Source organism: Vanessa tameamea, chromosome 11 (genome assembly GCF_037043105.1).
Source record: "Vanessa tameamea isolate UH-Manoa-2023 chromosome 11, ilVanTame1 primary haplotype, whole genome shotgun sequence".
Taxonomy (NCBI): Eukaryota; Metazoa; Arthropoda; class Insecta; order Lepidoptera; family Nymphalidae; genus Vanessa; species Vanessa tameamea.
In genome coordinates, this window is record NC_087319.1 from 12,836,752 (window position 1) to 12,856,606 (window position 19,855).

Consider the following 19,855-nt stretch of genomic DNA (forward strand, 5'->3'; position numbering starts at 1 on the left):
TAATATTGTTTTTTATTTATGTCATGTAGCTGTGCAGAAAGAAACGCGACAATTATTGACAAGCCGCGTATGTGTTATTACAGTGACCCGTGGGTCAATCACGTGACGCTTTCGTCTGACCTAGATCCAACAAATATTTATTACGTAGATACAAGTAGATAATACTTATCATTCTAATGTTTTAAAGAGGTTAACTTTCACATTAAGATAGATTAGTTACAGTGCGGACGTAAGCTATGGAGTATTTATGTTGTATATTTTTATGAATACTTATACCTCGTTATATCAACGTAGGCTCAGAGAAAAATGTCGCTTCCTAATACACACAAGAAAACGTTGAATAAATTGTTTTTTTTTTTTTTAATTAAAACTATATTTTTAATTGTAACTTACTATTTTGGTGATTCGTTCAATATCCGCCAAATCATACCGGACACGAATATAGGTTATATGTTATATAGAACTTTTTTTATGATACATGTAGGCCACCTGATGGTGAGTCATCACCCCCGACAAGCCACTGGCGCTACAGGAGATGTTAAGTATACCTTATATCGCCATTGCGCTATTATTTAATCATTTATAAAAATCAATGTTTTAAATAATTCTGGCGTGGCTTAAATGTATATATTTATTTACTTCATAACAAGCTTACGTCGATCGCGACGTACCCATGTCAACTATAACTGACTGTTAACCATTCCTTCCATCCCCATCAATCTTGGGAACTAAGATGTTATGTCGTTTGTAGTTACACTGACTCTCTCATCCTTCAAACCGGAACATAACAATACGAAGTATTCCTGTTTGCCGGTAGAATACCCGATGAGTGGCTGAAGCTTCTTGTTATTATTCGCATTGCAACATACTGCTCAGCTCACAGTTTCCACGTGTTGAATGTCTTAAGATATTTTGTTAAATCAAATCAAATCAAAATATACTTTATTCAAGTAGGCTTTTACAAGCACTTTAGAATCGTCATTTAACAAACTATTTAAAGTAAAGCTACCACCAGTTCGCAATGTAATTCTACCGAGAAGAACCGGCGAAAAACTCAGTAGTTACTCTTTTTCAACATCTAAAAATACAGTCATGTTATTTAAATACAATTATATATGTATGTTATGTCTCCTGCCTGGAAGTCAACAAGCATTAACTCCACGCTTTTTATCATCAATATAATCTTGTATCGAATAATATGCCTCCTTTACCAATGTATTTTTTACAAATGACTTGAATCTATGAAACGGCAAAGTTAAAAATGTCTGCGGAATTTTATTATAGAAGCGGATACCTTGCCCCAAGAATGATGTAATGACTTTGCGGAGTCGCAAACTTGGCGTTCTAAGCTTATCCTTACTTCTTGTGCACATACAATGATTACCACTGATTTTATCAAAGCGATCAATGCTACTGTGAATATACATAATATTGTTGTTAATATACTGTGACGCAACAGTGAGTATTCCTACTTTGTTAAAAACATCCCGAAGAGAGTATGTTTGTTTAAGCATCAGTTTTAAAATGATATATGATATTATTTACTTACATATAGGTATTATTTATAATAGATATTATTTATTATAGATGACGTGACGATGAAGTGAGTTAAGTTCAATATAGATATCTCGGGGCTAAAACTATACACTACAAATATAATAAACAAGTCATTGACACGAAAATTGTATATTGTAAAAACAAATGATATTCACAGCGAGTGTGCAGCTATTTACAGAGAACTTGACGGACCGACACTAACACATTTACATCTATCACAATTAATACATGAATGTAATTTAGATGGAGATATATACAGCACAATCATTTAAAAACAAAGACTAGCTGGCACTGTCAGAATTCATCACATCGACACAACTTTAGAATTCTTTGAATATTATATTAACGGATTATCAGATCACCAGTTAAGTTTGATCGAAGAAAAATTGACCTTTTGTCAAATTTTCTTTATGAAAATTGACAATGAAAACTGAATATTTATAAGTTACCTAACTATTAAAAAATCATCCCTCAAATTAAGAATCATTCTAATTCTGATTTATTATGTTTGGCCATTGAGTGTGGTTGAATTACTATTAATATTATTTTTCTCCTGATCATTTAGAAAAGATTCGTAGCAGCAATTAGTTGGCACATTTAACAGTAACTTCTTCAGACTGTACAGTCTGCCTTTAGTTTACTATAAACAACTACGTCCTGAATTAATATTTACATTTCGATTTGGCACAATCTATTTGGATCTCCTCAATACTAGCTTGTTCTCACACGAGACGAAACACCGACCTAACAAATATATAATACTACTATTTACAAGCATCGAGATGTATCTACTAACATTAAGCTTAAAGTACAATCACTCAACGTGACAACATCCATTGTTATATATATTTAAACATTCCGTTCATCGTGTACATTTATATGTAGAAAATTAAAGAATACATTTAAGTAGAGTAAAAACTCAGATCACTGGGCACTACGAGTGAGCTCACGAAACGATAAAGGGCCTGTTCTCGAGAAGCAGGTAACCAATAACACGCGGTGGGTTGTGGGCGGAGAGCGCCGGCTAGTGGGGGGTGGACTATTTCTTCTTGGGCTTCTTGGGGTTCCTGGAGCGACTCTTGGCCTTGCAGAGCGGACAGATGGGCGCGTTGCGGTGGATCTGCTGGTGGCACGACAGGCACGACTTCATGGGCGGCGGCTGCTGTCTGCAAGTGGCAATACACCTTGGCTCTGCTCGTGATACAGTCTCACAGAGCCAATTGATTCATTTCACCCGTCTCGTATTTCGGGTCATTCAAAATATATGATATTTACAAAAGGAGAAACAATCTAAATCTGTGCTTATTTGTGTTTTATCATAAAATAAAAAAGGTAAGGTAAGGGTCTGCTCTCCTCTTAGAGATAAGGTCTAAAGCTTATTCTACCGAATTGTTCCAGTGAATATTGGACGCAGTAACGTCGCCTAAGCAACGTTAAACTTTTTTTAATCTAAGTGGTATATCATTTAAGTGACTAAATTTAAAAAGTTAAACGATAGAGATCGATACGAGGAAATTGCTACTAAAAATTAAAAATTACAATTAATTAATTATTTCATAAAATGTACAAAATGTTAAAATTTTTGACGTTTATTTAAACTCAAAACGATTATTGATTCGAAAAACAAAATAAACGTAGCGAGCGGACTCGGGGGTCGGGATCCGGGGGAAGGCGGGGGGCGCAACATAAGAAACACGATCGAACCTCAGCGAGACGGTAAGGAAATCTCGTTCGAGAGCAGACCTGAACGCGGGCGGCGGCGGCGGCGGCTTGCGCGGCGCGGGCGCCAGGAAGGCGGCCGCCGCGCCCGCCGGGCCCGCGCGCGGCGCCGCCGGCGGGAAGCGGCTGCAAGCACACGGCGTTAGTGGCGACGGGGGCGGGGGCGGGGCCGCGGGGCGGCGCGTGGCGCGGAACTCACTCGGGCGTTATGGGGCTGCCCTCCTCCTCGTGCAGGTCGGGCAGCCGGTCCAGGCCGAGGCACTGTCGCCGGAGCAGGTCCACCTCGGTCTTCAGCGGCCGGTAGTCCTCGTGCAGGCGGGACGCGTTGGACAGCTTGCGAGACATGCTCTCCTCCGTCTGCTTTATGACCGTCTCCATCTGAAAAATGACATTTATAAAATCGACATGTGTAATTTTAGAAGACCAGACATATTTCCTTACCTCGATCATAAATCTTGAGTACATAAAGTGATATACTTTATAACTTTCACTTGTGACTTTGTGAATTGTGATATATGTATCTGTGAGCTGTAGCGGACCGCCGGTTACCCGCCGAATATACGTGAATACGATCAGTTGTCACATTGCGAAAAGTATGGAGCTGCACATGTAGAGCCCAGAGCATACTTGAGACTGTTTTTAGAAGTTGGCATTGGTTCAAGCACTTATTATTGACAAATACCAAAAATTAAGTCTATAATCACCGCTTAGTAGTTAATTTTAACTTTATTCTTCTTTTGTAAACCAAATATTCAAGATTCATTTGATTCATCTTTCTTAATAAAACTCATAATTTTACAAGTCAATTTTGGATTAATTTTCTAACAAATATTTTTTCTTGAAATTTATTAAAAAAATTTAAAGAAAGTAATAAACATTATAATATTATTTCTTTGATAATGATGAGATCATATTTAATTACAAGGTTAAAATAATTACAATATAACAACAGCAATATTGATTCTGTTTCAGTTCAATATTGAATCTGATTCATTTTAAATATTTGATAAATATATATTAAAAAACTTTAAACTCAATGTATTAGTATAGATATATTAAATAAGCCTCTGATAACAATATTAAAAAGCATTGATAAATAATAGGCTAGTTTGCCCTTAGTGAGAGCTGCCAGATAATATAAACAATGCGAGGAGTTACAATTGTTCTCAGAGCTAACAAAACAAACATCACTGAACACATCTGGTGTTTACACTACCATGCTATTTTTGTACTACATCTTATTTTAACTGGTACATTCGCTTACAGTTATACTATAATTATTTTGCTGTAATTTAATGCTTTCAATGTGCATATCATAATAGCTAATGCAGGAATAGCTTACAAGAATGTGTGTGCAGAGAGTTATATGTGAGCTGTATTTGATTTGTAACATGGTCAAAATGAAACTGGAAGATACTCACAGCATTTATGTCAGCATGTATTTGCCTCAGTTCTTCTACGTGGCTCATCTTCTCTTGTTGAAGCAACTCCATTTCTCTTTTGTATTGAGCAAGGCAGCGCCCCTCCTGATCGCCACTACGCACCTCATTTAAAATGCTTCGCTTTAAGCGTTCTAAAGTAATTGTCTTATTTCTGTAATGTTGACAATTTTATTAATTAATCATTAATCAATTTTCAATACAGGACAATAGGATTTTATTGAATTGTTATATACAAATTGAAAATCTATAGAAGTACTGAAATTCATGTATAATATTATTATTTTTTAATGAAACACAAGCAAACTACGCTATTAAATATTTTTCGTATAAACCCTGCCCCAAACATCCGATGATATTATGGCTTTCTATTATTTTTTTAAATATTTATTATAAGGATTAATTTGAAATGCAACCAATAATTAATAACATTGTTTATTTAAACTGCGATTTAAAAGAAAACATAGGGGTGTCAAGTGTTTATTGATCGTGTCTACAGGTGCAAAAGGCATTCTACCAAACTCAGTAGTAAGTTATATACTCACCTGATCTCTTTCATGGCTTCTAATTTGTGATATATTTCCCTTTCGTTCTCAGCGGTCATTTTTTGGGCGCATAAAAGTATAAAATTTTCTTCGCTGAGAAAATTAAATGAAAAACACAAAACGTATATAGACTGAAAACACACACTGGAAATAAGCAGTGGAAACAGATTATTTAGACAATCAGAGAACAGTGTTACAGATTATAAATACCGTTTATTACAAACATTACTTATAAAAATGTGAATTGCCGTAAAACATATACCACATCGTGATTTTTTCATTTTTTATTCCATATTTAACAAAACCATAAACACCTATTATAATATTGGTTAACTGCTCGTCGGTCGACGACGGTGGATAAAAGATAAAAAAATTATACCTTTATTATCGATCATCGGAATCCAATTGACCTGATGCCAGCGACTTATCTATATTTAATTTATTTTAGTCTTTTTATAGTTCATTTTGATAATTTATCATTTGATCCATAAAAAAAATATTGCACAATGGTAAGTAACGAATACAAAAAAGTGATATTGTATAATATATATTATAAGTAATTAATAATACATCTACTTATACCCTTTCAAACATGCATAAGAAACAAGTTACCACGAGAGAATAGACTTCTGAATATTTTTCTGATTGTATTTTATGTGTAGCAAAAGAATGAAAACATTAAGATATATTTTACCAACATGCTTGCTTGTTTATTACCTGTGAATAAATATTAGAAATAATTAAATATCTGTTGGAATGAAAATGGCCGATAGACTTTCGAGAGCGGCTTGCTGTCAAAATAATAAAAATACTTTTTATTAGAGCGTATGCCATATTTGTATGTATTTGCATAGTTTTCATACAACAATAATAATATAAAACTGAATGAGTCCCATACATTTTTCCTCAGATGTTGTAAAAGTTAATACGCAGAGGTCATTTACACCTTTGCGGATAGCTTCGTGTCGTGCGTATTGAGGCACCAGTCGTACGCGCTGTTTACGTCTTAGGATGAGTGAAGATGGAAGCGATGACTCTCCGCCGCGGCCGAAGCGTAAAATCAAGAAAGTGGTGGTCTTGTCATCATCAGACTCTGAAAGCGATGGTAGCATCAGCGTGGCGGGGACACGTAGAAAGAGATTGAGAGTAAATATTAATAGCAGTTACTTCCTTAGATACGTTCACATATCAGTCACAACTTTTACAAGAAAGTCATGACAATTTTCAGGTGCTCAGTGATGAGGAGGCAAGTGATAGCAGCGGAAGTTCAGTAGTGCGCGCTGGAACTAGACGAAGGCGAACACTGCCGAAGCTTCGAGACTCTGAAGCAGAAAGCGACAGTTCTGGTTGGTCGACGGAGCACGCAGATTCTTCCAGACCTGTGACTTCAGCATCCAAACCGATATCAGGCTTTGCATCTGACAGCTCTGAAGGCAATTCCGATAAATGCTCAATATGTCTCTTGCGTTTTAAAGAACAAGAAGTAGGAACACCTGAAAGCTGTGAGCACATATTCTGTTTAGACTGTATCACAGAATGGTCGAAAAATGTCAACACATGTCCAGTGGATAGAATGACATTCAATTCCATTATTGTCAAGGCTTGTGTCGGTGGACGTGTGTTAAGAAAAGAACCAGTAAAGGTCATAGAGCGAAGGCCTTCTGTCGAGGCTTTAGTAGTTGAAGATCCAACTGTGTGTGAGGTTTGTCACCAATATACTTTAATATTACTTTAATAAAATAGTAACTGTTCTTTCTAATTTTATTAATAATTTAAACACAAGTTGAATGTTCAGTACAGTAAATGAAATCCATGAAGATTGTGACATGTTTTTGTTATTATTAGATATGTGGCAGTATTGAAGATGAAGAAACTATGCTATTATGTGATGGCTGTGACCTCGGTTACCACATGCAGTGTCTCTCACCTCCACTCTCCGAGGTAGTTGTTTGATGATGCAAGATTATTACTGAATTCATATAATTTTATAAAGGTTAAAGAGAGCTTTTATTAATTCTTACTTATTCTCTTCTAACACTACATGTAATTGTAGGTTCCTGCTGATCAGTGGCTTTGCCCAAATTGCTATGTTTCTCTTAATGGAGAGAGTAATTTGCTGGAGGACATCAATCTTTCTGAAGTGGAAGATTTATTGGAAGGAGTTGTTGATATAGATCTACCTCTTGGACCACGATCTGTTTTATTGAGGCAACAAAGAAATGTCAGGAGATCATCCAGGAATGCAGGCAGACTTGATCAACCCTCAACTTCAAGTGGTGGTCATGGCAATAGTAACAATATAAATGAATTGTCTGTAATATCTAGAGGCTCAACAATTTCACAAAGAAGTTCACGTACCACTAACAGACGTCAAGCAATAACAAAACGTAGAAAATATAAAAGAAGAAGAACTAAAACTGTTATTATTGAATATGAGGTTCAGGAGAATGGAAAATTTCCAATTACAAAAAGAGTTAAAAAGAAAGTGAAAAGGAGAAGGGTAAAATTGCTCTATATATTATGTAAAAGTTCTCAAGTCTTAAAAATATTAACACACATTTTATATTTTAGGTTAAAAAAAGACAACCACGAACAGCTGCTAGACGATCGTATGTTCGTGCGAGTGTTCGAGCTAAATTGGCTACTCTGAAGACTGACCAGAGACCAGAAATGGTACAAGCATCAAATGCTAACAGGAGTAATCTGTCTGTTCAACGTCAAAGAGCTGGCATTCCTTCACTCAGACTGTATGGAAACCCTAATGAACTAGATTACTTCTCTGATGATGAAAATGCAAACTCGGAAGAAGCATCTACTGCAGTAGCCACTAGATCAACATCTAATATACTGAGTGCATACAGACAGGTAAATTTCATGAATTTGATTGTCTTCAAAATCATTCTATTTTTGAGACACTAATTTTTTTAATTTTTAGGCCAGAAGGAAAATGATAATGGTGCCGTCCCCGCCTCATGCATCGTCGGCTCCAGACATTCTGTCTAACATTTTAGAAAGCCAAACTTTGCTACATTCAAAAAAATCTATAATTTCAATCTCTGTAGATGGAAATGTTGATTACAAGATTCAATCACATAAGGAAAATCAAGAAAAAAAGAATGTTGTTACCAAGAATGAGGAGAAACTCGATTTGTCAAAAGCAAATGAGACTGTTCGAAATGTACCCTCATACCCGGGCCAGAACAGGGGCGGTGGGTGGGGAGGAGGTTACAGAGGTAATTATCATCGTGAGCAAAATTCAAATAATTTTAATAGAGGAGGTAATTACGAAAACAATTATGGAGGGAACTATCAAAACAGACAAGGAAACACATACAATTATCAAAACAATAACATGCGTCGTGATGACACCGACTATTATGATAACTTTTCAAGAAGACCGCAGCAGTATTCAAACACCGATGACGCCTACTTCGACAGATCGAGAAGGCCAGGACCTATGGACAATAATAGAGGTAGCAATTACTCAAACCATCAGAGACCTAATGATCAGAGCCAGGGTCGTTTCAGCTTGGGACCATCCTGGCAACCTTACGGTGGCGGAGGCCCTTCAGCACCCACTCCTAGACAAGATGTGCCTCCGACTCAGTCTCGTCATTCGTTCGGTGGATTCGAAAATCCCGTTGATATGAGAATGGGGCAGGTACCGCCGACTAATACAAATACGAATTCCGAAATGTTTTCTGGAATTGAAACGCGAGAAGAGAAAACTCAACCGCACGCATACCACCCCTTGCCCGACCCTCAAGCGTATCAGCCGATGATGGAGCCTCCTGTTTTCAATTATCAGAAAAATTCAGAAGTGGAAAAATCCGAGGACGAAAAAAGCGATTCGGGTCTCGTCATTGATACGGAGAAATATGACCCTACAGAACCGACACACGACGACGACAGCGGTGACGATGAACCGATAGAATCGCAAGAGCCCGAAATACTTCCGCCCCCAGCGGTGCAGAGTATCCTGGCCGGCATCGACACCAGCGCCATGAACGTGCCGCCCAATATATTAGACACAGCCGTCAGACAGGTTCTCAAAGAGCATAGAAATTTAATTGTACCTCAGAACGCAGAGACGCATGACAGAAGCGATGACGATTCGGATGGCGATTGTCCCAATTTCTCAATTTACTCAGCCACTAGTGTTCATATAGCAAATAACAGCAGCAGTTTGACTGATGAGGTGCCGCAGGAGCAGCCTCAGGATAGCTTAGAAGATTTAGTTCAAGAAGACGACGAGACACCTCCGTCGACATCTCCCATAACAATATCTGAAACAGTAAATAACGAAAAGAAAGCTGATGTTAGCAGAACTTCTACAAAGCCACTTGTTAGCAATTATGATATGGATGAAAAGAAGAAATCGGAAGAAGAATATAAAGAAAAGGTGTCGAAGAGATGTCCAATAACGACGAATACACGTAACCCTATAAAAATTAAACTAAATACATCATCCTTAATTAAAAGGCAAGTTAGTTTGTATGATGAAGAAGATACAAGTCAGGATGTCGACGCTAACGAAAAATCGGAAGTTACTAAAGAAATGCCTGAAGAGAAAATAAGTATAAATTGTCAGAAAAAATTTGATGAGAGTGAAAAGAAAAAATCTCCTTCGCCCGAGAAGTGTGATCTACCACTCGAATCCAATGAAATCACTAAATCTTCAAATCCACTTCTAAACAATATTATTGATAAGGATAGTTCAGAGAAACAAGAACAGATTATAAAAGAGTCAGTGGATGATAAAGATGATGATAATAAATGCGAAAATATAGGATCAAACTCGCCATTAGACAAAAGTGAAGTCTCTCCAGTCAATAAAGAGGAGTCTGATGAAGAATGTCACTCCGACGGTGATGACGACGTACCAATTATATTCACAGAACAATCACCAAAACTTGATCTAGAAGTTGCTAGAGTTGATGATAATGTTGAAAAAATGACTGAATCCATAAGTGAAACAGAAGATGAACGGAGTTACACGCCGTGTCTCGACGAAAACAAATCTAACAAAGACGCCTCGTTCGAAACTGAAAAGGATAAAGGACTGGAGGGCCTGGACACGGAAATGATATCCGAAGAGGAAGGGAACGAAATGTTTTCAGAGAACGAACGAGCCGCGTCAGAGATTTCGCGTGGTTCTCCCACGAGGGTGCCTCTCGAGAACGAGGAGGGTGAGATCGCCGATAAAAAGAAAGAGGCAAAAAAGGTATCACTCCGCGACGAGGGGGCGAAGAAGAAAAAAAAGAAGGAGTCCAAGAAAGACGTAAAAGAAAAGAGTAAGAGCAGAAAAAAGAGTGAAATTTCCTTTAAAAAGCTCAGTAAAAGCGGAAAGGAGAGAAATTACAGAGAGAGAGACAAAAACGAGAAAAGGAGCGAAAGAGAACGCCGTGATTCCGGCGACGGCAATGAGAGCCGGCAGCGTAGGCGTAAAGAGAAGAGAAAGGATCTCGAACGGTACGACGTGCGTACTGTCGTCACCGAGAAGAGAAGAAAGCAGAAGGACCCCTTCGGCAGAGACGTGTCGCCGCGAGGTCGCTCGCCCTCCCTGTCACCGCCCCCGCGCTCGCCCTCACCCGCGCCCTCTCGCCGCAGGCGGACCGCCTCGCGTCACAGGCGTTCCTCGCGCCGCTCGCTCTCCAAGAGTCGGCGCTCGGCCTCCAGGGGCCGCCGCTCCCTTTCTAGAATACGACGATCACCCTCGCCGTCGCGACGATCCCTGTCCCGAAGGAGGTCGCCCCCCGGCCGCAGGTCCGTCCCCCGGCGCACGAGCATCGCGCGGGGGCGCTCCCCGGCCCGCTCCAGGGCGTCGCTCACGCGCGCCCGGCGCTCCGTGTCCTCGCTGCGGCGCCGCTCGGGCACCCCGCGCGCCTCTCCGCGGCGCAGAAGCCCGCCGCGCCGCAAACGCCGCCGCTCCGGCTCGCGAGTCGCCCGGCGCCGCTCGGTCAGCGCCAGCCCGCCGCGCCGCGCCAACAAAAAGAAGAAACGCACGCGCTCCGCCCGCCGGGCCCCCGCTGCCGTCTCTCCGGAGCGCAAGCGGAGGCGCAGCGCGAGCCGTCAGGCCGAGCCGGAGCCCCCCTCGCCGATATCGCGCCCGCCCTCGCCGCGCACACCGCCGCCCGAGCCGGAACCCGAGCCGCGCCCGCCGCTGCGATCGGACGACGAGCCCGAGCGCCGCGAGCGCAGGCGCCGCGACCCGGACCGGCAGAGACGCCGCGTGCGCGACGCCGCCGGGCCGTCGAAGGAGGTGTTCACATCCGGTGACAACATCCTCGTCAGTGTGAGCTTCAAGGAGCAGGAGCGCGGGGAGGAGGGCGATCGGCGACGTCGACGAGAGACCCGCCGCGACCGCAGGCGGCGCCGCCGAGCCGCCGTCGCGCCGGAAGTCGAAGTCGCCAAGCCCGTCGCCATCATCGACCTCGAACGATCACCCTTCCGAGAACTGACGCCCTCGCCGAAGAACGTGATCGTCCTCAGCGACAGCGACCACGGCGAGAGGGAGGGCGCCGAGGCGGGAGCCCCGCCGGCGCCCGAACCGGAGCCGGCGCCGGAGCCCGCACCGCCGGCGCTCGGACCCAAGACTCCCCCGGAGCCGACGGTGCCGGAGCCCGCCGCGCCGGAGCCGCCCGAGCGGCCCGACGAGCAGGCCGAGGCCGCGGGCTCCGAGCGGCAGTCGCCGGACGCGTACGACCCGTTCGAGCCGACGCGCTCGGCGTCCGCGTCGCCCGCGTCCGCGTCGCCCGCGTCGCCCGCGCCCGCGCCCGCGCCGCCCTCGCCGCCGCGCGCGCTCATCACGCTGGAGGCGGCGCAGCGCAGCAACCTGTCGGCCGACGAGGTGCTGGACCGGCGCCCGCTGACGCCCGTGGAGAAGGTGATGGCGCTGCTGCAGTCCACGCGCGACGCGTCGCCCGAGCCGGCGGACGCGCTGGCGGAGCCGCCGCCGGCGCCCGCGCCGCGCATCGTGCTGCCGTCGCCGACGCGCGTGCCGCCCAAGCTGTTCCCGGGCAAGCCGTCGCCGATCAAGTCCAACCCGGTGAAGCCCATGCAGGCGCTGCGGCTGCAGCGACCGCCGTCGGACGGGGGCGCGTCGCCCTACTCGCCGGGCTCCAGCGACTTCGGCGAGCTGTTCGAGCCGCCGCCGCGCCGCGTCCGCGCCGCCTCCAAGGTGCCGGTGCGCCTCGACCGCAAGAAAGGTACGTCTACCTACTTCCGCCTCCGCCGGCGGCCAGTCCCTCGAACGTGCCCCTAACCGATCCGTTTCCCGGCAGGCAAGACGCAGGTGGGCGTCAAAATAGACGAGGAGAACCTGAAAATTCTGGACGACTTGCCGAGTTCCGCCGTCGAGATGCAAGTCAAGAGTAAAGTGAGTGACGTCATCCGTTCCGTCGGTATCGCGAGTTTTGTTTAAACTATAGTTGCACGTGTGTTTCTTTTTATGTTGTAAGTGGCATTACTTATACTTATATACTCCTTTCCATAAGAGGAGAAAAGCCAAATAAACAACATTTATCAGCAAATTGACGCGATATCATTGGTCGAGAGAATGATTAATCTATGATATTCACAATGGATTTGCGAAAAAATTGCGTTTGACGGAACTGTTATCGGAATTTTGAAAGTAAAATTAAGGTGTATATGAGTAGTTAAGTGTAATAGTTTTGTATTATAAGTTAAGGTTTGGTAAGGCGATTACTTTCTTTATCGTTACAAACAAAACACTTGCCTCTTTAATTGCAATTTCGAATCGCAAATCACAGGAGTGAAGATAAACAAACCATAGATGTAAAATATTTACATATATTTGTTAATATTTTTGGCATATTATAAAATATAAAGTATATATTCCAATTAATTATATCCACTACAATTTTACTTCCAATAATACGATAACAACTTCGCAATAAATTAGTTAGGGTTAATTATAAAACCGACCAATGATGTCGCGTCAATTCAGTGTCAAAGTTTTTTATTAATCTATACTTCTCCTGAGGTTGTAGTAGGCTATATTATACACGATGGTCATAAAACATTAACTATTCAGGTGATCTTTTGAACTATTAGGAATAACAAACATTACTCAAAGAAGTCTCGGGCCCGATTAAAAATCAATTTTCCTAGCCAGGAAACGATTCGTTGAACCATCTGTAAAAATACGATTCGATTGTGTCGTTATAAGAACTAAATTCTAGGAAATGATGGCATTTTTTTCTTATATCCAATGATAGTTTTCGTCGTCGTAGTCGTCGTATTAATATTGTGTTATGCATTTATCTATTTCATTCCAATATAATGGTAAAAAACTCATAATATGACTCACACAGCATTCAACACGTTATCCAAATCTAACAATCTGATCAAAACTTACAAATTTTTGTAAATTTTATTACATAATATGTATATTATTTATTGTAAATTACACTTAAACTCAGTATCAGTATGTAAATTCGCTCCCAATAAGTAAGAGTATCCATTTTATTTAAATAATAGACATAACCGATTAAATATTAACTAGACCTCGGTACACGGAAAATGCTAAACGCAGTATCTAGAAAGTCGATTGATATAGATGTCCGTGCGTGCGCAGTTCCTGAAGAAGCTGAACCGCCAGGAGCGCGTCGTGGAGGAAGTGAAGCTCGTGCTGAAGCCGCACTACAACAAGAAGCGCGTCACCAAGGAGGAGTACAAGGACATCCTGCGCCGCGCCGTGCCCAAGGTACGTACGCGCACGCGCACGCACGCGCACGCACGCGCACGCACCCTACTCGCAGGCTGGCCAGCTAACGTGTTTTTTTCGACAGATCTGTCACAACAAGTCGGGCGAGATCAACCCGACGAAGATCCAAGCCCTCGTGGAAGCTTACGTGAAGAAGTTCAGGAAAAAACACAAACTCGGAATGGCGTAGTCGCGTAGCGTAGCGGATGTTCTATCAGATTATTGTAATTATAATTTATGTACGGACAATGTATTTTACTTAAACGTTTTATTTAAATGAATAAAATAATATAGATTTAAATCACGATGGAAGACTTACTTAGTTTATTCTCGGATCGAGAAATGAAACGAACAATCGATTTTGCAAAGTATGTATTGAAAATATAAGTGTGTTGCACTTATCGACATCGGGTAACACTATGACTTACTTATAGTTAGTATCGACTCAGAGAGCTAGTGTCTTTTAAACGTTACATGTAGAAGATTTTTGTATGACTTAGAAGAATTAAAGTTCCAATCTGAATACAAAGTTATACACCTTTTTTTTTAATAAACATCTAAGTCTATCATCGACCTACAATTAACAATAATATTGCACCGTATAGCTGAACCTAAGTAAGTATATCGAATCGATCTTAAGCAGATGTCGATCCTAAATAACAAAAAAAAACATTTATTTAACAAATACAATAATAAGTCTAATCGTTAACATATCGTCTCACACCGGAGACTTCCAACTGCGAGCTGGCGACGCGCAGCATCTACACGGCCGGCGCGAAGCCGATCTGCTTGTTCTTCGCGTCGAACTCGGTGTAGTACTTGCCGATGAACACGTCCCCGAGGATCCACAGCGGCCCGTTGGGCGGCGGGATGTCCAGCCCCATGAAGCCCGACAGGCAGATCGTCTTACCGAACTGCGACACCTGAAACAGAGAGCGGACCACTAAACCTTATTTTCAAAAGGAGAGGAGGCTTTATCTCATGACTTTCGGAGGAGGACTCGGGAATATTGGGTATTGTAGCTGTCCGTTACATTCGGTTTCGTAGACAGTAACATGAAAAAAGAAACAGAACGGTAGCGAGTCCGCCGAGCTTGGCGGCAAATACCTTCAGCACGTAGTCGGCGCCGTCCAGCTCGAAGCTGCGGCCGGCGATGGAGAAGGCGACGGGCGGCAGGCGCGGCACGAGCGAGCAGTCCACGGCGAACTGCCCGAAGGCCACGGGCGTGGCGCCCAGCGCGCGGTTCAGCGCCGACATCTCCGCCACCGGCCCGCCGATCAGCGACGTGCCCGTGTCGGCGATCGCCTCGCAGCCCTGCGCACGGGGCGGTCAGTACGGCACGGGGCGTGTGGGCCACGGGGTGTTAGCGGCGGGGGGGGGGGGGTCTGGCACTCACGTCGGCGCAGAACGCGGTCCCGTTCAGCAGCACGCGGTCCATGCGGAACTGCCAGTACGTGTCGCGCGACAGCGGCACGCGCGTGAACTCTCCGCTGTAGTGCGCGGGGTCGGAGCCCCCGAGGATGATCTCGCCGCCCTGCGCCGCACTGGGGTCCCTGCGCAGAGCCGGGCGTCATTACGGCGGTCACGCCCCGATACTCACTCGGCGTCGGTCTCGGGGGCACACTCGCCTGTTCAGATAGAAGGAGAAGATGGGCTGCACGAGTCCCTGCGCCACCATGTTGTCGAAGACGGGCGTCACGCCGTCGACTGCGATGCTGTAATTCATACGAAGACGGCCAGACACTCAAATTTTGCACTTTAAGATTGATACGACTGTAAGAACTAAAAGTAGACTTGAGCCGCGTCTAGTACCTGGCGAAGGCCATGCCGAGGATGCCGTCGAACTTAGCGGCTACGAAGGCGAGGCCGGGCTCGGACATAGCCTCCGCGAAGGTCTGCGCACGTACCGTCAGCCCACCCACCTGTACGACCACAGAACCAGTGTTTTAACGAAGTTCCGAATTTATGCTCCATTCTGATGGCAGCTTTAATGTCTTTAAACAGTTTAGTGTTTATTTTTTCGACCACCACGAAGTTTTGTCGAAGTTACTCACGGTTACATCGTCAGTGGAGAGGAAGCCCGAGAGACTGCCGGAGCCGTAGTGGATGGCAAAGTCTGTGCCGTTCTTACGATAGGATTTCGACTTGCTACTGTCGTACTTGTTGTGCAGCACTGGAAAAAATATTGAAATTATTAAGAAAATCACCCTATGCCCCAGAATACCCCATGGTACACAATGTCTAAAATTTTCGATAATAGTAGATATTGGGCAAGATCCACCTCAACTAATCCTATATTATAAAATAATTGTTAATATTTATTTCAAATTGATTGTACGGTATCAAAGTATTAAAAAAGAAATCACTGCACACATTGCAGTGGACTACCGGTAATCCGGTCCTTGGCTAATCCGGCACCCCTAGTAATCCGATATGTCTTTTATTATAGATATTTTTTTGACAATCTTCGCTAATGTGGACAATGCATGATTGAGCAGGTTACAATCTGTACGCGCCACTGCTCGACGCGTTTTTTGATTCTAATTGCTTAGTTTGAATTTGACTACATGTTATAGCAGTGTGGCCATAATTAATTATGAGTATGATTGGTACTTCAGAGTATAACATATAGAATCTTATCATTGGATATGTAATTTGTCGGATTAGAAGGTACACTTTTGTAAAAAAAATCCGGACCGGAGGGGGGTCTTAGGCAGTACTCTATAATCCGACAAATTCGATAGTCCGACACTGCCCTGAAAAACGTTTGTCGGATTACTAGGGGGTCCACTGCATAATAAATCATTTTGTACTAATGACTGTAGATTTAGAATAAGCTTTGTGCAGGTTCATGTGGGTAGTACTTACTGCTCAGTTATCGATTATGGACACAGGAAAACACTAACCATTAGATGACTCAACTTCTTGAATTAATTTTAAAAATTGATTTAAGGAAATTGTACGTGCTCATGTCAGATTCAATATATACCATACATTAGAAGAAGCAGTATTTGTTTATATAAATTTAATTGGATTAACATTAACTTAAGATCTAATTAAAATTGATTCAGTTCTGTTTCCATGCTACCACACATTTGAGTTATATTATATTCATTTGTTCCAAGGTAAAAATAATAATTTTAGTAAAGTAATTATATATACCAAATATTATCAAAGTAATTATATATTATAATAAATTGGAACAATACTAACAGCAAGCAATATTGGTGTAGTGGCATTTCTTGGAAGGCACCCACAGGTTGGAGGAGCCCGTATCAAATACCACCTTGAATGTCTGAGGCGGATTGCCGATCGAGATTGGCCCATAGTATTGTGCCTGAATAGAATATTATAATCTGTATAAATATACATAAAAAAAACACTTTATACAAGGTGCTTGTTGTAAATAGCCTCACAAGTGAGGTGTTAAGGGGTTTACAGAATCAAAATATTCTTTATCCAAGTGGCCTCTTTTAAGTCTTTTTCAGACATAAAATTAGGATTAGCAATCAGTGTAATGATGGGATTGTCAATAATCTTTGTCAGCTTTCATTGTGCATAGCTCGGTGTTACTCATTCAATAGTAGACATTTATTATTTACTTCAATGTTTTTCTGTGTTTATCTTCATCTTTTATATCAAAAATAATAAAATATTGGAAACTTGACAAATTTATACTTGAGTAATGTACTTTGTTGATGTTTGTCATCAATAAAATGGCAATTAATACAAATACAATAACTATGATAAAACAATTTTTTAAATTAGTGTCTTATCAAACTAAGTTATGTTTATTAAATTACTTTTATTTATGTAGATTGTTAAGTTTACATATAAATATTTGTTATCAGCAAAATGTTACAAGTTCCTTTCAAATATTTTTAAGATAATTTAGCAATAAAAAATTATTTAAAAGGTAAGCCCGAACCGAGTGCAATCAGTGACACATGTATGATGTCAATGGGGTTATCAGTTGTGTAAACACATTCTCGGCAAACAAACAATATGAGATACATAAACACATTATAAATAGATAATATATCTTAAAAGACTAAGATAGTGCCTGCAGAAACTATCATTTCCAGACAACAATAGAAACAACATTTATCAAACTGGTACAAAAACTACCTTCTGTACAGATGTTTCAAAAATTATATAAATAGTAAATTGATGCTACTTGCTCTTATTTTCTCAATCTTGTGATAAAATATAAGGTACACAGTTTTCCATAAATATATTATACTTATTTAATTGAAAAATAGATAAATAAAAAAAATATATATAAACAAATATATAAGCAAATAATCTAAGAAGTATCAGAATAAAAAATACATACATCTAAGTAGTTAGAAAGTGGTTCAGGGGCAGGTCCTGTGGCTGCATATTTAATGCGAGCCATGTGCAGTTCAGTACCCACTTCATGGAAATGCTTGCGGACAGTCTGCATGCGATACAAAGGAACCCTATAAAATAAAATAAAATATTCAGATGTCAGTTTGGTCGTAAATATAATAAACATTAATTAAAAAACCGACTACCTTAAAAACTCTGCCGAACATGTTGCAGCTAGTGCAACGAATAAGTATAACAATTTACTCATTGTTACTGCAAGTCACCGCCAGACTCTGTAATATAAAATGTAATAAGTATAATACATTCTTAGTAATACTGGTAAGGATTTAGAGACGATATACGTACTGTTTATGAATCTTCAACTATTTTCCTGCACCACTATCTATGTACGAAAAATACGTGCCGTACCACCTCCTTATTAAAACCAATTAATCAAATTACCGGTAAAACACTACTGTTATATACTTAGATGTCAATAAATAGAATAATATTCATTGTCATTTTTAAAATTGCTTTGTTAATATGTCAGTGTCAGCTATTATTTTCAGGGCTGCCAGTAGAGTAGAGTACTTATTGGATAAATAAGACTATAACACTTATTGTATCCAATTCTGGCAGCCCTGTTTGTATATTTTATTTATTTTTGTTACTTATGTTTTTCTTGCCGGATTTGGCAGGCATATTTTATTTTACAGACGTGTCTCCTATTATTATTATTAGATTTATAAATAGATACATTTAGAAAACGAACATATATTCGAAATAGAAATACCATATTATTTTGATGAAAGTTCTCATTTGTTCGTATTAATTTTAATTAGAAATTTGATTGATTTATGTTTTTCTTATATTTGTGTTTTACTAAAAAGTGTAAGTATAATAGGCTATTTGATTGGTTTTTAAAATTCATTTTATATTATTTAGTAGAGGTTAAGGAACCCAGTAAAAGTTGTTTTTTTAAATTCTAGTACATATTTGCTGAAAAATATCCAATTAAAAATTCCATATTTAAATAGCGCACGAAAACGCTACTTTGACAATATGACGCTGCTATGGGGTCGGTGACGTAATTTGCCTGTATTGTAATCTGTGGCACATATAATCCACATACATTAGGCAAACGAGGTTAACCAGCAAGTAACGTCATCATATGCTCGATCAATCAGGAGCGTTTGGTGTCACGTGACAAACGTTTAAAAAAATGCATTTTTAATAATATATACTGATTACAATAATTCACGCTTTATTTTTCAAATTGTCAAATAGCCTATTGTTTGTTTCCTAAAATTATCAATAAATATTTGACACTAGCTGCCCAATTTCGTATTAATAATGTTTTTAAAGGATTTTTTCGTGCTATTTTTTACCCAATGCGTTGTGCGTATCACACTCACTACTGTACTTACGTACTTTATCGTCGTACAATATGTTTCGCGTATTTTTCACGCGTTTATTTAAATATCTCCCGATCTTCCCTAGCGTGCCGATTCGGAATAGAGAACGTTTAGAACGAA

General features: G+C 41.1%; 3 protein-coding genes across 7 annotated transcripts; 1 reads left to right on the top strand and 2 right to left on the bottom strand.

Annotated features, from left to right (window-relative positions):
• Positions 1-1,670: 1,670 nt before the first annotated feature.
• Positions 1,671-5,432, bottom strand: LOC113404940 (zinc finger C4H2 domain-containing protein). 2 transcript variants are annotated; one of them, XM_064216234.1, is made up of 5 exons: positions 5,261-5,432; positions 4,698-4,869; positions 3,476-3,654; positions 3,301-3,402; positions 1,671-2,723 (listed from the first exon to the last, which is right to left on the bottom strand). In XM_064216234.1, the coding sequence occupies exons 1-5, from the start codon at positions 5,317-5,319 to the stop codon at positions 2,597-2,599; spliced, it is 639 nt and encodes a 212-aa protein (XP_064072304.1). In that variant the 5' UTR covers positions 5,320-5,432; the 3' UTR covers positions 1,671-2,596. The 2 variants fall into 2 exon arrangements, with proteins under 2 accessions (XP_064072304.1, XP_026501808.1); XM_026646023.2 differs by having other exon boundaries at positions 3,262-3,402.
• A 533-nt stretch (positions 5,433-5,965) lies between these two features.
• LOC113404935 (PHD and RING finger domain-containing protein 1) lies at positions 5,966-14,295 on the top strand. 4 transcript variants are annotated; one of them, XM_026646015.2, is made up of 10 exons: positions 5,966-6,085; positions 6,171-6,406; positions 6,489-6,962; positions 7,106-7,201; positions 7,314-7,760; positions 7,832-8,125; positions 8,196-12,468; positions 12,544-12,638; positions 13,842-13,988; positions 14,074-14,295. In XM_026646015.2, the coding sequence occupies exons 2-10, from the start codon at positions 6,272-6,274 to the stop codon at positions 14,176-14,178; spliced, it is 6,066 nt and encodes a 2,021-aa protein (XP_026501800.2). In that variant the 5' UTR covers positions 5,966-6,085; positions 6,171-6,271; the 3' UTR covers positions 14,179-14,295. The 4 variants fall into 4 exon arrangements, with proteins under 4 accessions (XP_026501800.2, XP_026501799.2, XP_026501798.2 ...); XM_026646014.2 differs by having other exon boundaries at positions 5,992-6,098; XM_026646013.2 differs by having other exon boundaries at positions 6,003-6,406.
• A 48-nt stretch (positions 14,296-14,343) lies between these two features.
• LOC113404938 (lysosomal aspartic protease-like) lies at positions 14,344-18,886 on the bottom strand. Its single transcript, XM_026646018.2, has 10 exons — positions 18,687-18,886; positions 18,527-18,613; positions 18,325-18,451; positions 17,202-17,325; positions 16,043-16,161; positions 15,801-15,910; positions 15,617-15,703; positions 15,385-15,541; positions 15,096-15,302; positions 14,344-14,911 (listed from the first exon to the last, which is right to left on the bottom strand). Exons 2-10 carry the CDS (start codon positions 18,586-18,588, stop codon positions 14,750-14,752), a joined length of 1,155 nt encoding a protein of 384 aa, XP_026501803.1. The 5' UTR covers positions 18,589-18,613; positions 18,687-18,886; the 3' UTR covers positions 14,344-14,749.
• Between the last annotated feature and the right edge of the window lie 969 nt (positions 18,887-19,855).

Excerpts from the sequence above, each read along its gene's own strand:
- LOC113404935 (XM_026646015.2), top strand. The coding sequence starts at position 6,272 with ATGAGTGAAGATGGAAGCGATGACTCTCCGCCGCGGCCGAAGCGTAAA. Across the intron at positions 8,126-8,195 it reads TACTGAGTGCATACAGACAG|GCCAGAAGGAAAATGATAAT; the intron begins GTAAATTTCATG and ends TTTAATTTTTAG. Across the intron at positions 12,469-12,543 it reads GCGCCTCGACCGCAAGAAAG|GCAAGACGCAGGTGGGCGTC; the intron begins GTACGTCTACCT and ends GTTTCCCGGCAG.
- LOC113404940 (XM_026646023.2), bottom strand. The coding sequence starts at position 5,319 with ATGACCGCTGAGAACGAAAGGGAAATATATCACAAATTAGAAGCCATG. Across the intron at positions 4,870-5,260 it reads GAAGCCATGAAAGAGATCAG|AAATAAGACAATTACTTTAG; the intron begins GTGAGTATATAA and ends TCAACATTACAG. Across the intron at positions 2,724-3,261 it reads TTCCTTACCGTCTCGCTGAG|ACAGCAGCCGCCGCCCATGA; the intron begins GTTCGATCGTGT and ends TGCCACTTGCAG.
- LOC113404938 (XM_026646018.2), bottom strand. The coding sequence starts at position 18,588 with ATGAGTAAATTGTTATACTTATTCGTTGCACTAGCTGCAACATGTTCG. Across the intron at positions 16,162-17,201 it reads CTACACCAATATTGCTTGCT|TGCTGCACAACAAGTACGAC; the intron begins GTTAGTATTGTT and ends TATTTTTTCCAG. Across the intron at positions 14,912-15,095 it reads GCGCCGACTACGTGCTGAAG|GTGTCGCAGTTCGGTAAGAC; the intron begins GTATTTGCCGCC and ends TCTCTGTTTCAG.